The 16,706-nt window shown below is 35.9% G+C and overlaps 1 protein-coding gene across 1 annotated transcript in view; it reads left to right on the top strand.

Moving 5' to 3' along the window:
* The window catches only part of pdia5 (protein disulfide isomerase family A, member 5), a 48,178-nt gene that overhangs the window by 12,555 nt on the left and 18,917 nt on the right, over positions 1-16,706 (top strand). The window contains exons 3-11 of the mRNA XM_026217717.1: positions 2,537-2,624; positions 5,184-5,267; positions 5,391-5,436; positions 7,658-7,750; positions 8,307-8,367; positions 9,658-9,725; positions 12,383-12,474; positions 14,924-14,995; positions 16,130-16,266. Of these exons, the coding sequence (XP_026073502.1) occupies positions 2,537-2,624; positions 5,184-5,267; positions 5,391-5,436; positions 7,658-7,750; positions 8,307-8,367; positions 9,658-9,725; positions 12,383-12,474; positions 14,924-14,995; positions 16,130-16,266 (741 nt within the window). The remainder of the gene's footprint in view (positions 1-2,536; positions 2,625-5,183; positions 5,268-5,390; positions 5,437-7,657; positions 7,751-8,306; positions 8,368-9,657; positions 9,726-12,382; positions 12,475-14,923; positions 14,996-16,129; positions 16,267-16,706) is intronic.

Here is a 16,706-nt window from a genome sequence, read left to right as displayed (position 1 = left end):
AGCTTGCGTTGCTAGAAGTGTATGTGTTACACGCCCTAAGGGAAAATTCATTGAGCAGGTATGATTCTGCTCTATGCTAACAGACCTGTGATGCTACAATAGGTAGGTCAGCTTTGCTTTCACTGTCAAAAGCATGTTGGCACTCATCAGATGTGAAAATCTAAATCTTATGTCCATAGACAGAATACATAAAGATCTTCAACCCTCTAAACTCCTAAACACTCTAATGCATTGCTCTCTTCCAGCCATTAGAACAAAAGAAGATCCTACCCCCTAACACTGCATATTTATTTGCATCTCTCCTGGGTTTTATTAGCAGAACCAGCAGCCAAAGCACCATATATGGGTACTGTATGGATGAACGGTTCATATACAATCTCCCGCTCACAAAGCAAGGGAAAGAGCCTCTCAAGGTCCTTGCTGTGCAAGATTTATTTGTTTCATAATTCACGACTAATTTCGAGCACATGAGGTCACTGGATAAGGCCTCACAGAGCGTTTGATTGATGGCTGACTAGTGCTTCTCATCCTGTGAAGCATTTCCATTAGATGCATCCTGCTAACTGTGATAGTCCCTTAAGATTGCAGGAATGCATTCATGATCAGGTGGTGCATAAGCACTTCTCGTTCAAAAGGGTACAGGTTTCAACTCATTCTTTCGATTAAAACCCAAGACGAACTGAAAAACAGAACCACAGAAATGCCTGTCCTTTTGACCTTGACCGATGTGGTTTAATGGGAAGAAAAGCAGTTTGTGGGTTCAGTGGTATAGTAGAAGATCACAGACTGTCAAAAAATGTGTAAATCTGGGGTGTAGTGAGTACTACTTCGAAGTAAGTACTAATGATTGAAAAGCTTTTAAAAATGGAGAACAGCATTCACTCCACCTTTTCAGATTTTATTATTTATTAATATTTGATCAATGCTTTTAGCTCTACGAACTGTTTTTATCACCCAGTAAACACTGGAAGAATTTAGCTTACTCTGACGACAGCTGGATGTGCAATTGTACAACCATGTAGATGTAATCAATAGTGTTTCATTTCCATACCACGTTGCTTTTTTTATGTGACCTTACGCACTAATCAAAACTGAAGGAACAACATTTTGTGGATATCTGCATTCATGTACTCACCAACTATTGTTGTATGTATAGATTATATAAAAGCCTATAAAGGGACTTTAGTCTCAGATGAAGTATTTGACTAAATGAATTACCCTTTTTTATTTTTTACTGAATTTTTTTATGTATTGAAAGAAGACTCTTATGCTCACTGAGGCTGCATTTATTTGATCTGAAAGACAGGAAAAACAAATTATGAAATTACTACAATAAAAAAATTCAATTATACTATATATATATGTATGTGTGTATATTTATATATATATATATATATATATATTTTATATATATATATATATATATATATATATATATATATATATATATATATATATATATATATATATATATATATATATAGCTATATATATATAGCAAAGTAGTAAAATAGAAATGTTAAATTGTAATTGTGTGTGTGTGTGTGTGAATGATAAAGTTAATCAGTTCTTATTATTATCAGTGTTGTAAAGGGTTGTGTTGCCTAATATTTTTGTCAAAACATGATTTTTGTTTTTCAGGATTCTTTGATGAATAGAAAGAACAACATTTATTTGAAATGTAAATTTTTTATAAAGAATGAAAGACATGAAATGTTAAACTATTTGCGTAATTTACCCTAATTTGAACTGTTCATGTTTGTTTGTGAAATCATGCCATTTGTAGACTTTTTTTTCAATTTTTGCATGCATTTATATATTTCCCTGCAAAGATATTTTAGCTCTGAGTATCTGTTTACATGCAGTTTAATAAACCGTTAATAATCTGATAGATAGTGCAGATCACGTGTAAACACTAGTGAAATACTGTGCAAACAGATTTTCTCTCTCCCGCTTACACAGAGATCTTTTGAACTAGCAATGGCTCGCTTCTAGACTATGAGAATGTAGATCAGAAGCGCTAGCTAAATGTGAAAATATATTTGTAAAATTATGGTATGTAAAATGATCAAATAGTTTCTGTAATTTCATGTATTATAAAAAGAAATGATGGGAAATTAAGCGTTATAATTGAGGCTATTTATAGCATGAGCTCTACAGGTGACATGCAGGCTCCATGTGGGCTACCAGGTGTCTGGGCACTGTGTTAGAGACCATTCGCATATACCGGATACAAGCTTACGATATATAAAGGTTTTACATTAGTAGTAGAATACTTTTTTGTCCTTGGAAGGAAAATTGTTGTGGACTACATGTTGTTGCATAGACATGCAATTAACAAACAATAAACCATAATAAAAACCTATCAAGATAAACACTTGTTAAACAGAAACACAGATATCAGTCCAAAATAATTCTCATATTGATTTGATTAATACATTGGGACTTGGTAGCTTCTACCGGAGGGAAGCAGTTCATGCAGTTTCTGCAACATGTCTTGTCTACAGTCGTCTAAATGTGTTTTTTGTGTCCTCAGCTTCGTCTGGAGATGCGCATTTAAAGCTGCTGTCTGATGTGGCACAGGCCGTGAAAGGTCAGGGTACCATCGCCTGGGTGAATTGTGGGTGAGTACCAATTGATTTAGCACTTTTATTACTTATTTCTTACCACTAATGTTGAGGCAGTTGATGTCCTGATCAACTCGTTGGTGTTGTTTTATTTCTAACACTGTCTTTAAATGGTGTGATGCAATAAATGCAGTATGAGGGTTATAGATGGTGTTTTTGGACTCACAAGAAGGTTTCTGGTCAAACAGTATGTTTATGTAGAACCTTGAACGCACGAAAGTGTGAAAAAACCTTTTTATTCTTAGAAATATGATCCCTGTGCCTAAATAATTAGCTCATATACACAGGTTGTGTCTGTGGTGATCACCTTGGGTTACTGTGGTTTATCTTGTTCCATCGCATCATTGTTCAGCTCATGCATGTGTCACAGCTCAGCATCTTCTGTGTGTCTCTGCTTTGAGAAAGAGATACCACAAAAGTTGTTTTGATGTTTCTGATGATTAGCAATAAAAACTTGGTCCCTGAATTATTTCTCGATGGCTGGGTGGTAATTGGTAGGATGAAGCAGGCAATAAAAACTTTAGCTTGTTAGCAGCTAAGCACACGTACACAAAAAATCGTTTTAGCCTAGCCAATCCTTAAAGGACCTTTTTGAGAGTAATGAACTTATATAAAGATGGGTTTAAAAAAAGTAACTCCACACAGGCCAGCAGTGCGGTATAGCAAAGCAGAGAGCGATACGCTCACATGTTTTCTACAGATGACAGGGACCTGAGAATTGGCCAGCTCCAGTCCACTGGGGATACCATTAAGGAAGTAGGCCATGGACAGAGCGAGATCAGTATGAAGAAAATGGCAATGCAATAATTCTGGAATCTGAACAGTCCAATTGGATTTTTAATGAAAACTGCTACTTTTTCTCAGAACCTTCAGACTTGGTTTTCAACTTCGCAACTTGTCCACTAGACACGCACTAACCGCTTTCAGCAATTTTGAACCTTGGATATCCGCTTTCAAACCCCCCTGCAAGAAAAACTTATTGACTGGACCCCTGGCTCTCATGGCTTAGAACAAGATGGCAAATTATTTTGGCATCCCGAAATGGGTAGTGGTGTTGGAGAGGGTATGAAGGGGAATATCTACGCATGTGTGCTCATTGCCATCTGTGATCCTGAGTCAGCTCGTTCGACACGCAGCATGTTTAATTGAGTTTCCACCTGACAGACTGAGCTCTGATCTCCGCTTCACCTCTCTCTGTCCTCCCACAAAGGCGTTATGTGGGAAATGCGTAACACTAATGATAGTGTCTCATCTACCTTTTAGGAATGGAGCTGGTTGGGGGCGGATGCTTTCAGAAGCATAATTGAATTCAGTCTCTTTGAATTTCTATTAGCATGGGGCTTTAGATCGCTGCTGAGTCCTCTCTGCTCCTTTTTGTCCTTATGTAATATATTTCCATGCTCATTATCGCTCAAGGGAAGGGGAGTCTTTACAATGGAGAGATCTGGATCTCTTTGGGGGCCAGGGCTGTGGGCGTATCTGGGGTGACAGAGGGACCAGGTAATTGTGGGTCCTTTCTGTTCTCAGGTTCTGTTGGGGTGCGAGTGTGAAGATAGAGTGCTTTGTTGCTGTTTGCATTTGGCTGTATGACAAAGATGAATTTATCTGGAACTGGAGCTTTAATTTTTTTGTGCAGTGAATTTAGAAAGCACTGATTTTTGAATCCCTCTGTGGCACCCTCCCATAAATAGGATAGAAAATAGGGCTAGAAACCCTAAAAAAAAATTAAGCTTTCATGTTTGTTTGTTTTTTCAGCAATTGGCCAGTGAGTAGTTGGTTAACCTTTAAATATTTTTTTGAGTAAAGCTAAAGTTTTATACGAGTAGTTGTGTATTCTTTATTAATTGATTTCCCATTGATTTCTTACAGTAACTTAGCAGGGTTTGATGGCTGAGCATGACGAATTCAGTCTGCACTGTAGTTTGTGTAAAAATTGATCAAATGGACTGAAAGTTTTTTCTTCTCATCATGCAAAAAGGGTCATATGTAATGATTTTACTTCTTGATATAAAGAGATACAGTATGATGTTTAATTATAGCCACTTTTCACACTACACAAGCTATTATTTAACATGCATAATATTTCTTACAATTAAACATGGAATTAATGCTTTAAAAGAGTCTTGAGATTCAGAGTGTAGCGCATTGTGGAATGTGCCCTAATGCATATAACCAGTACCACATACTTTACTTGTACAAAATCCATTATGAGCAGGACTTTTTGAAGCATGCTATTCTCCTGCAAGCAGAGAGGGAAGGAAAAAATGCTTAACTCTTTTATCTTGAGACCAGTGGCTCAGAATTAAAGCAGGCAGAGTTTATGTATAATACACTGTAGCAGCTGAATGTCTTCAAAAAGAGAAGAATGACAGGGTTTGACAAAACTTAGAAGTGGCCCTTACATTAACTTATTGCTGTGGTCATATGTTGCGTCCCATGAGCGATCTTTTGGAACTTTGTTTGAGTTCTACTGTGATTATGCATTATTTAGTACTGTTTGTGAATCTGTTAAGTGATTGAATATTCATAAATGTTTCTGTCGGTTCTCCTCCACAGGGATTCAGAAGGTCGCAAACTCTGTAAAAAAGTCAAGGTAGACCCCAGTTCAAAAACCAATGGAGTTGAGGTCTTGCATTACAAGTAAGAATAGTCTTCGTTTTCTCAGGTTCATGTACTACAACAATGGCAGTTTGGAGGTCTTACAGATTATTATTATTATTGAGAAGCATGGGCATAGCAATTTTAATTTTGTGTTGCTTTTAGGGACGGGACCTTCCACACAGAATATAACCGACCAGCTACGTTTAAGGTAATTTATCAGAAAATTGCATTATGATGTAGTCATTTCTGACACAAATCACAGCATTTTTGGAAGCCTCTTTCAGAATCCAATTCATCAGTTTTTCTCTGTTAGACATATGGATTGACAACTTGCATTTTCACTAAACAGCATCAATGCCTTTTTGGATGAGTACTCTGTCATCTGTTAGTGGATGATTCTCTCTGTTGCTATTAACTTGCTCATTGTCCATGGTTTTCCCATTGCTGTCATTTCATAGTACTCAGCCTCAAGCACAAGAGCCAGAAGCCCTTGGTCCATAAGTAGACGAATCAAACTTGTCCCACATTGGTTTCTCTCACCTAACTCATTCTCCACACGCCTTTCGGCTCAGTTGTGACCGAATGTGATGAGGCATTGATAAATGACTCTGGACTGTGAATATGTTAAAAATGAATGAGCTGAGCTATGCTGGATGATGAGACAGTGATGGGACATGCTCGCTGGCACCACTGGTGTGGAAAGATATGAGAGCTCTTATTAAATGCACCTGCTGTTAAGTACCACAAATTGCTCTTCAATTTCCTTTGCTACAGGAGGAAAGCCGTACTTTGAGCACTTCATGTCAAGGGAGTGCTTAGTTCCTAATGTCTTGCATACATGGATTAGGAGATAAATTAGAGTAATTGCACAAGAGAAGACAGGTTTTCATTAGTGATCAATCTCAGCACTTTTTATGTTCAAGTTAGATCACACTTCTTTAGAACTTCTTTAAAATATATATATATATATATATATAAACTTTTGAATCGTAGTCATGTGCATCCTTTCATGCAAATATTAGATCCGTACCTCTAATCCAGTGGTTCTCAATTCCAGTCTGCACATAGCACCGCTCAGCAGATTTTGCCGTTCCGATTGAAATTGTGCCTCCCTAGACTGTGTACATTGTGTGAAGTGTAACATAATAAAAATAGAAAAATAAATACAATTTAGATTCATGTCTCACACACTTTAAAGGTACAATTTGTAAGATATTTGCAGTGAAATATCCAAAAACCACTAAGCTAATGTTATATATTTTGTCCAGCTGATTACTAACAAGATCTCTAATGTTTTCAACTACTTGTAAATCAAGAGAAAATTCCCATTCTAAACAGTGAGACGGGGCAGTGCAGTCGCCTGTCAATGACGTTAGTTACCCTTTGTTACCGCCTTTACTGACGTAGAAACCACATGACAGCAGTGTCATGGACAAATGCGTAAGTAGTGTCTAGCGTCCAGCAAACCACTTGCTTGCTTCAAGCAGTTCCTTATTTACTTCTTGCACGTTTTATGGTGGATTGTGTTAATTATTTATGGAACATCATTACTGTTTACCGTCTGCCGCTGGTTCTGTAGACAAGGACAGCTCCTGTAAACTTGTGTTTTACTCGACAGGTGAGCGGTTTTGATTCATATCTTTACAGAGAACGTATGCTATTATAACGACCAACAAGATTAGTATTATGGGGCATACAGCCCGATGTGGGGCATTGCGTCTCTAGACCCGTGCAAGGACGCGTCTGATCCATAGTCTGATCACCAGAAGCCCTTGGTTCATAAGTAGCTGAATCAAACTTGTCCCTCATTGGTTTCTCTCACGTAACTCATTCTCCACACGTCTTTCGGCTCAGTTGTGACCGAATGTGATGAGGCTTTGATAAATTACTCTGGACTGTGAATATGTTAAAAATGAATTAGCTGAGCTATGCTGGATGTGGAAGTAGTGTCTAGTGTGTCTTTGCATTGATTTTGTATGTAATATACTCGCGCAAATCATTGAACTCGCATTTGAAAATTATGACATCAAGCACAAGATTTATAAAAACTTAACCTCATCCGTTAGATCCTTGATATATATTGCCGTCAGCGGTTGGGTAAAAGACAACAAATCCCATCATCCCATGCTCCTTCTTAGTGTCATCAAACCACGCGATTGTTATTGTTTTGGTAGTGCGCCCTCTCGTGGCAGGTCCTACCTACAGGTACCTTTAATGTGCGTAGAATGGAACATACACTCCCTTCAAACTAGAATCATGGTGGAATAACCTGTGAAGTCCAATTCGCAGGTCACTTACGGTCGAATAGAACAAATGTCTTTAGTGATAAGAGATTCAAAAAAATGTGCATACAGCGAGTTGACCATTTTATGACAGTGAAAGATGATTTTGTAATGTCTTTTTTTCTATCTATTCTCTACCTCTTTTAGTCCATGGTGGCATTCCTGAAAGACCCTGCAGGTGCCCCCCTGTGGGAGGAAAACCCTGAGGCTAAAGATGTTGTTCACATCGAGTCAGAGAAGGTAAGTATTGCTCAAGTAAGACTTGTAGCTGAACAATCTGCAACAGAAGAACCTATCTATTCTTCTGTCTCTCGAGGCTAAATCTGGCAGCTGGACTGAGTGTTCAGGAGTATGGTATTAAATGCCCTAGCATTACATTTTTAGACCATTTGGGTATGTGAAGAAAGTTAGATCTGAAAACAGATTCAGGAGGTTGTAATATTTCGAATATGTCCAGCAGTGGCCTTTTTTCAAAACAGAAATCACACTCTACAGATGGTGGTCAACAGACACACTTTTTAGTAATGAAAGATTTGAAACCTCTTTGAAGAGAACATTGATATCTAATTTCTGATTTTGTTTTGTTTTGTAAAATAGTGTGGTTTAGACTAGAGAATCAATAACTAGCGCTGTGCCGGTGTGTGATGAAGTAATGATGCAATATGCCTTTTTAAAGAAAGAGGCCGGGAAATCTCTACCCTTGTTTTTGCTTTTAATGAGATGACCTAAAACATTTCTAAAGTTTACAGCCACACAGCCCAGAGTGTTTGTTCCACTCATGCTGTTTGGTTTGCAGGATTTCCGGAAGCTGCTGAAAAGAGAAGAGCGGCCCATCCTAATGATGTTTTACGCCCCATGTGAGTCACCCCCGTCTGTAATCATCCACCACTAAACACTTCATCTGACGCAAACTGTGTGCAGTCATGCAAGAAGAGCCATGTTCAAACAAAACAAATCATGTGAAGTGCGATTGTCTGTGCTTGAATCAATATAGGTTGTGTATGCAGTCGAGATGTCATTAAGATGTCCAGCATTTGTCAGTGTGACATAAACAAGAGTTTAACTTCTTAAGACTTAATTCCTCATGTACTCATGAGGAACCCAAAAGCACATTAGAAATCAGCCTAAATCATATTTAGATCAACAGATGTGGGAAACCTCTGGGCAGGACCAACTCTTAAAAAAAATAATAACAATAATTCTGCCAAGACTCCAAACAGTAGCATCCATTGAAAAGTGCCTAACCCTAACCTTTAGCCATAGGGTTAAGATGATCACTATTACCTATTACCTTTTCTTTTCTCATTTGATAAAATACTTAAACTTACACTACCTTTCAAAAGTTTGGTGTTGGTAACACAAAAAAGATATATATATATACTTATAATATTTTTTTTAGTAAGGATGCAATAAATTGATTAAAAGTGGATAGTAAAGCATTGCACAAGTTGCAGAAGATATAAAATTTTAAATGCATGTTCTTATGAATTCTATATTCATCAAAGAATCCTGAAAAGGATTCATTGAAACACTTGTTTTAACAAGAAATGTTTTTCTTGAGCACCAAATCAGCACTTAAGAATGATTTCTGAAGGATCATGTGAAGACTGCTGAAAATTCAGCTTTGCCACAACAGGAATGAATTATATTGTGAAATAAATTACATTTATTACAAAATATTTTACAGTTTTACAGTTTTATTGTATTGTTGATACAGTAAATGCAGTATTGGTGGACATAAGAGGTTTCTTTTAATAACATCAATATCTTACCAACACTAAACTTTTGAATTATAATCTAAGTAATAAACTTTTGTGTATATCTATGAACGTGGTACCATAATATTAATGTGTAGTAATATTCTGCAGCCTTTCTGTGCAAAAACAAGGCATGGTCACCTTTATCATTATTTGACAAGCTGTTGCGTGTGAAATCTAGTCATTTCAATCGGAATGTGTTCGACCATGAATTTCAAGTAAAGATTCCCACACACATTTTGCAATGCTTCAATTTGGTCACATGGAAAGTGACATTTTGAAAGTGACATCTGTGTGAGCTATGATTCATACATTGCTACATTTATGGCAATAGGCTCTGGACCTTTTTCACTAATGCACCTTAAACTGTAAAATCTCTTTTGCGTGTAGGGTGTGGAGTATGTAAAAGGATGCAGCCCGTTTTCCAGCAAGCAGCCACTGAGACAAAAGGGAAATATGTAAGTACACAGGGTGACTTAGTTAAGTAACATACCATGACAAGGGAGCTATTTTGCTGAACATTTTCGCAATTGCAAATGATACATTGATTTTAGTTCAACAAACAGTTAATGAAGTATATGTTACTTAAATTTTAGACACAATTGACTGTTTTGTTCTATTTCACCAATGAAAATAGTTCCAAACAAAGATCAGAACAAAAGTATTGCACATTCTCCAAGCAACACTCAGCGTTTTTGTTACTAATTGATTCAGCGTTTTTAATGCGTCATGTTTAATTTTCCCCAAACATTTCTTCTATGTATATTCAAGATTTTATTTGATTGGTAACAGCCCTGTAGTGCATATTTTAATTTTTTTGATCAACTAAGAATTTTACATGAAATATATATTTCATACGGTTAAAATGTGAAACTTGCCTGGGGTAAATATTCAAAACATGCAGATATAAGTATGTAAAAGCTGATCGAACACTGATGAAAATAATGCCTCTGAATAAGTAATTTACACCACTAAAAATGCAGTGTAATGCGATGCTTTTGTGGGGATATTTTGTATGGTATATTGTCTGCTGATATGAAAAGTTCACTAATAAAAATAACATTTTTGACAACAAAGATATTTTGTTTTCTTTTTGCATTAAAAACATTGATTATTACATATATGTATGTAATATAAATACATATTTCCATCACAGGTGTGGTCTTAAATTTCACACAAGGTGTTTTTATAAAGTTCTTAAGTCTTAAATTAATAGAATAATACCCTATTGATTCGGGTTTCCTTTTTTTTCTTTTTTTTTTTTTTTTTTTTAAACCATATCTGATTCAGTTGTTGAATTACCTAACAGGTGGGATGTATTGTGAACCCATTGATGTTCCTTTTTGACTGAACGTTTAGTTCCCCTTCATTAGAGGAAGATGCAGATTTGCATAAAAGCCCTTGTGCTGATCTCATATTACAGTTATAGGATGTACTTCCTATAAGTCTATGGTGGAGTATGGATTATATGCCAGTTCAGCTCAATATCTCTTTGCACTGCTGGGAGCCCCAATGTACACCTCACCACACATTGTTCTCTTTCACACATTGTTTTTTTTTTTCGTATCTCATCTTAGAATGTTCACAGAAGCACAAACATAGATGCTTGAACTTTCATTCAAACTAAAATTGTCCACATCGAAATTGAAGAATTTTTAAGAAGACCCCGCTGTAAATGTCAAAGGGGGAGTGTTTTCTACATGGAAGCTTGTGTAAGAAAACTGGTTAGTATTGTGCAGCTAAAACCATGAAAAGGTTCTTTTGTTCCATTCCTCCACTGGTAAACTGAATAAATAATTGCATAAACAAAGACCGCACAACAGGAGAGATTTTTTTTTAAATGACTCTTTTGGAAATACTTAATGCTTAAATTTGTTAACATTAGTTAAGGTATTAGGTATCATAAACTAACAATGAACAATTCTTTTACAGTATTTATAAATCTAGTTTAATGTCAATTTATATATGCACCAGTTTAGGGTTGGTAAGATTTTTTCTACATATATATTTTTGAAAAATCTTATAAAGGCTGCATTTATGATTAAAATATATTAGTATTGTGAAATATTATTAAAATCTAAAATCACTTTTTCTTTTTAATATATATAAAAATGTCATCTATATCTGTGATGACAAAAGCTGAATTTTCAGCATCATTGCTTCCGTCTTCAGTGTCACATGATGCTTCAGAAATCATTCTGGTATGCTGATTTGGTGCTTAACAAATATTTATTTCTTTTGTGCTGCTTGATAAAAAAAATTTCAGGATTCTTTGACATTATTTATTGATGAATAAAAGGTTCAAAACACAAAGGAATTGTCCCTTTTGATAATTTTTAACCTGTTCTTGTTGAATATAACAATTGATAACTTAAAAAGAAAAATATCTCTCTGACCCCAAAATTGTGAACTAGCGTACAGTATACTAATATTTTTTTTTTCATTTCAGCTTGTGCATACTATAAAATAGTTTGAACAAACATTTTTTAACATATATATATATATATATATATACACACACACATACACACACACACACACACACACACACACACATATATATATATATATATATATATATATATATATATATATATATATGCAACATATAGATTTGCTGCCTCCTGTTTTTCTGAGTTTCTGCGTGTGTGTGGTGAGAAGCTGATAGTACTGCAGAAACACTGATGGATTTAGGAGTTAATCACTGGTCAGGAGTTTTTCTGCATATTTTTCATAGGCCTGATTGATTTTTATGGCCCACCAGAGACGATTTGTGACTTTTAGAAAATACACATTTATTTTAGAATACATCATCAAGATTGGACCGTCGTAACGGTGCAGTTTGTTTGAAATAACTTCACAAGCTATATTTTTTCACCTTAGCAATGTGACACAGTATAAAAATGGATGAAGTTCTCTTCATCAACAAGCAATTAGCATGTTCGGTCAAGCAATGTCATCAGAGATGGATATTTGTGTGCCACTTCGCTGCATTGTGCCTTCTGTATCGACAAGCTTTGTTTACACTCTGATGTGGCCATTCATCTTCATTTTCCTGTATTTGTCGCTAGACAGGGATTGTTTGTTTCAAGTCTAATTCATTGCTTTTGTGTAGGTGTTGGCTGGGATGAACGTGCACCCGGCGGAGTTTGACGGGCTCAAACAGGAGTTCAGCGTCAAGGGCTACCCAACCTTCTGCTACTTTGAGTAAGTTTGTCTTGCTTCTTCATAAAGGAATCCAATGCACAAACTAGTCAACATCTGAACACTGAATAAAACTGACTAAATTGCTAAGCTTTATGGCTTGATATAGCAAAAATTTATATATTTATATTTTTCTGCCTTTTGATGTTACAATATAAATCCCTTTTTGTATTGCAGTGGCTTAAAAGGCTTTTTGCTGTTATAAAACCAAAACCAACCAAATACCCAAAGTTGGCCAGTAATTTATTTTATGTGACAAAATAGAAATATAACCTAATAAAACATTGCAATATTCACTAAAGATTGTTGCTTGCAAAATCACTGCATTTTGTAAGTAACTGATATATCGACCAGCTTTTCCTACTTTTCTTAAACTAGTTTTGCTTTATTATAACAATAGTGTTACAGAGTTGCACATTCATGATGCATTATGAAGATGACTAGGAAAGTCATCAAAATTGAACTTTTTCTACACTTTTTCTTATCCACAACAAATGTTTTAAAAGGATTTTTGAGATGTCGGCGCTTTTCCTAGCATCATTCACCTGTCTTTTTTTCCCCCTAAAAAGCCCAAGTATGTAATTTGTCAGCATAAGAAAATGCACCATAATGAACACCAGTTTTGTGGAGCGTTACTTTAAAAGTTTTACATCAAGGTTTTTCCTTTTTTAATTTTATATTACTAACAAAAATACTGTGACATAATGGATAAAGAAAAAGAATGAAAGTCCAGTAATTATAATGAAAGACTTTCATCAACTTATTCTGTTAATAAAAGTTTCAAATACATAAAATGTTAATTCCAGTAAATGTTTGTTTAAATAGTTTGAATAGTTTTTGACCTGCATAATGTAGCATTGCGGGTAGAGACGTGATTTGCATTATTTGAAAAAGTTCTTGTTTCTTCCACAAAATAATCTTTGCATTTTAAATTCAAAGGGTTTAAATTAATTCATTTCGGAGACATTTTTCGGGCAGCTTTTTATAATGTAGCATGCTAGAACTAATAGCCCAAGCAAAAGGCATGATTTATGATCTTATTTAAATATATAATAATAAATTAATTTATGTGTATTCTCTGCATGGTGCAATTTGTCCATAGCCCTTCCCCTGTATATTTAGACTTGCAGAAGCAGCAGTACGCATTTAGCTTCTGTTTAGTGCTCCTTCATTACACCGCTGCTTTAATTACTAAAAGGTTAATTAAACTCTGCGTTTGCCTAAAGCATCGTAAACTAAGCTGATCGTAGAGGCCATTGGTGGCAATGGTTCTACGACCTACTTTACCTTACGATGCTTTTGAGAAACGCAGGCCAGATCTTTACACTATTACACCACACCTCAGCACTGCTCTTTTGAATCAATTAATATTTCGCTAATGTATAATCAGAGAGACCATTATTATTTAGATATATTTAAAATACAGATAGATAGCCTGCTGGTTGCAAACAGATTTACATTTAATTATAGGGTCACTAGGAATTTGAAAGTCACTTGAGGCAAGATGGGTTATCTTTTCATCTTTTTTCAGACTAGAAAATCAAGTTTTAGCATGACACAAAGTGATAATTCTCTTTTGATTGACATGGGTTTTCCACTTTCTTATTATATTTCTTTGTTTAGGTTGCATCAGTGCTTTTGGATTCCAACTGATTAGTGACCGTTACAAATGACAGTCCATTGCCAGCATCTCAGCTAAGCTCCCATTTGCTCAGATTATTTTCAGTCATGGAAAGGGAGTAGATGATGGCAGATAAAAGATTGAGTTTCTGATGCATGAAGCCTTCTTCTGCATGCTGCTGTGTGTTCAAAAGCATTTCTGGATACATTCATGATCTCGTCTGCTTGTGGTTTTATGGATTAGTAAGAGCACAAAAGGCTGCTAGCTGAAGTCTTTGATTATGCTAAGAGCCCTGGGCCAAATGGCTTAATTAGCTTTGAGTCAAACGCTCTTTTAAAATGTTTATCTTGGATGGCAAGAAGCGAGCAGCAGTCTTGAGTCTTGGATGCCTTGGATCTTTGTTGTGCGGTTACGAATATCCTAAGCTGTCTAGTGCAATTTATGTTGAGAAAATGAGCACTAATAAGTATTGACTTCTCCCATTTAGGATTTCCTTTTTTTGAAAGAAGGCAAGATTTGAAGTATGTTTTTGTAAAAGTCAATACTAATAGCTTTAAACAAACCTTCTGTTTCTGTTTTACAAACTTTTGGCAATGTTTTTACATAGAAAGTAGAGAGAGGACAGGGAATAGTGGGATTGTGATAGGAACGCAGGCCAGAAGCATGTGCACTAATCACTAGGTCTCTGACCTATTTAAAAAAATTGTGTCCTATCTTATACTGGTATAAATGATTTGTTTGATATTGATGAAATTAGTGTGTTGGTTTGGATGTTTTCAGCCAGTTTATGATTAATTATTCTGCCCCTTTTTTTGTTCTTTCTCCAAACAGGAAGGGTAAATTTTTGCATCATTATGAGAATTATGGAGCCACCTCTAAAGACATTGCTGATTGGTTGAAAAAGTGAGTAAACCTAACCCTTATTCTAACATACAAACACACAGCCTCTCTTCAATCATTCTTAAGCCCTCTACTATCTTAAAAGCTGTAAAGAATCACTGTTTGTAAGAGGTGTGACATCTTGGATTCTGCCTGCAGTCTCCACTGGTATCCAGGAACTTTGGTGTGAAGTATATGATGTGCACTGTAAAACACTGGACGTAAACACTCCTCAATGCCTACTAACAGAGACATGATGAGACTTCAGTGTCTTAACCTACTATCAAAGTGACAGAGTGAATAAAATATACAAGTTTACAGTGTCTAACAATGTACACAATGTACACATCTAAGAGATTGACTTCACTAGAGCTATGCAAGCAATGCAACATGTAATTTATGGACTGCATGAATCTTCTAGTCGCATTCTGATTCATTGAGAAGCACCTGTATATTTAAATGTTAATAATATTTCACAATATTACTATTTTTATTGTATTTTTGATCAAATAAAAGCAGCCTGGGTGCACATAAAAACTTCTTTCAGAAACAAATTTTCCTGATTCTAAACTTTTAAACAGAGATATCACTGAAAGATGTAGATGTCACCTAACCAGGCCGGCAAATCTAGTTATTAGCTGTTTCTCAAAGATGATCACTGTAGCAGTGGTACATTATGATCATTTTAGTGGGACTGATTAAAAAAAAAAAAAAAAAAATAGTGAAAGTTTGAATATGAGAGCATTTACTGATGCACTTTACCCATTTAATGGTGGGGTTTGCCAGTGTTTATCCCTGGCAAAGTTGCCTCTGGCTGGTCTTTGTTCAGCTGACACACTTCTAGCAGACAAGCTCTTGGCTCTTGGCTCTATCCACTCTAAAAGGGAATCATTTGAGCTGCTCTTATATGGGCACAGGGCCCATGACGAGACAGATGTGAATTGCGAGCTCAAACTAGTTCTCTTAAGTCATGTGGGTGTGACTGTTCCCCACCAGATGTAGAGCTGAAATGAACGGTGTGATGTGTATTGGCAGAGCTTAGGTGTCTCACATTAGTCATTTGGAGAGTTTTGATCGTGAAATTCATAGGCTTTGAGACAACAAAAATGTTTTGACTAATGGAAATGTTTTTAACTACTTGATTTATACATTGCACAGCCCCCAACCCCCTCAACCTAAAGCTCAAGAGGTGCCCTGGTCAGAATCCGGCTCGGCGGTCTTCCATCTGACTGATGAGTCTTTCGACTCATTCCTGGAGGAGCATCTGTCAGTCCTGGTCATGTTCTATGCTCCCTGTGAGTATCTACAACACTGCTCTTGCAGAACTTGGGGCTTGAATGACATTGACATTTAGAGGTAGTTAAAGGGTTAGAAAATTGTCACCCCCACAACATTCCAAAACAATGTCTTCCTTTATTCTGTGGAACATAATAAGGTTTTTTGACCATACAATATAAAGTAAAAGAGGTCCACAGTTGAAATATTGTTCAAATTACCACTTTTTGAGTTCCACAGAAGAAAGAATATCCTACAGGTTTGGAATGACATGTGGGGGAGTAAATGATGACATAATTGTAATTTTTGGATGAATTCCTCTAATTGTTAGGATTATGTTAGCTTGACAAGCAAGTTGTCAAAATCAATGTATAATTCTAATATTTTGGACATGTTATTATGGTAACATTATAATTATTAGCACGCATAACTACTCTTTAAAGTACATTGGAGTACCATG

The sequence above is a fragment of the Carassius auratus genome, chromosome 34 (assembly GCF_003368295.1).
Source record: "Carassius auratus strain Wakin chromosome 34, ASM336829v1, whole genome shotgun sequence".
Lineage (NCBI taxonomy): Eukaryota > Metazoa > Chordata > Actinopteri > Cypriniformes > Cyprinidae > Carassius > Carassius auratus.
The sequence above is the reverse complement of the archived record's forward strand: the minus strand, read 5'-3'. Positions and strand labels throughout refer to the sequence as shown.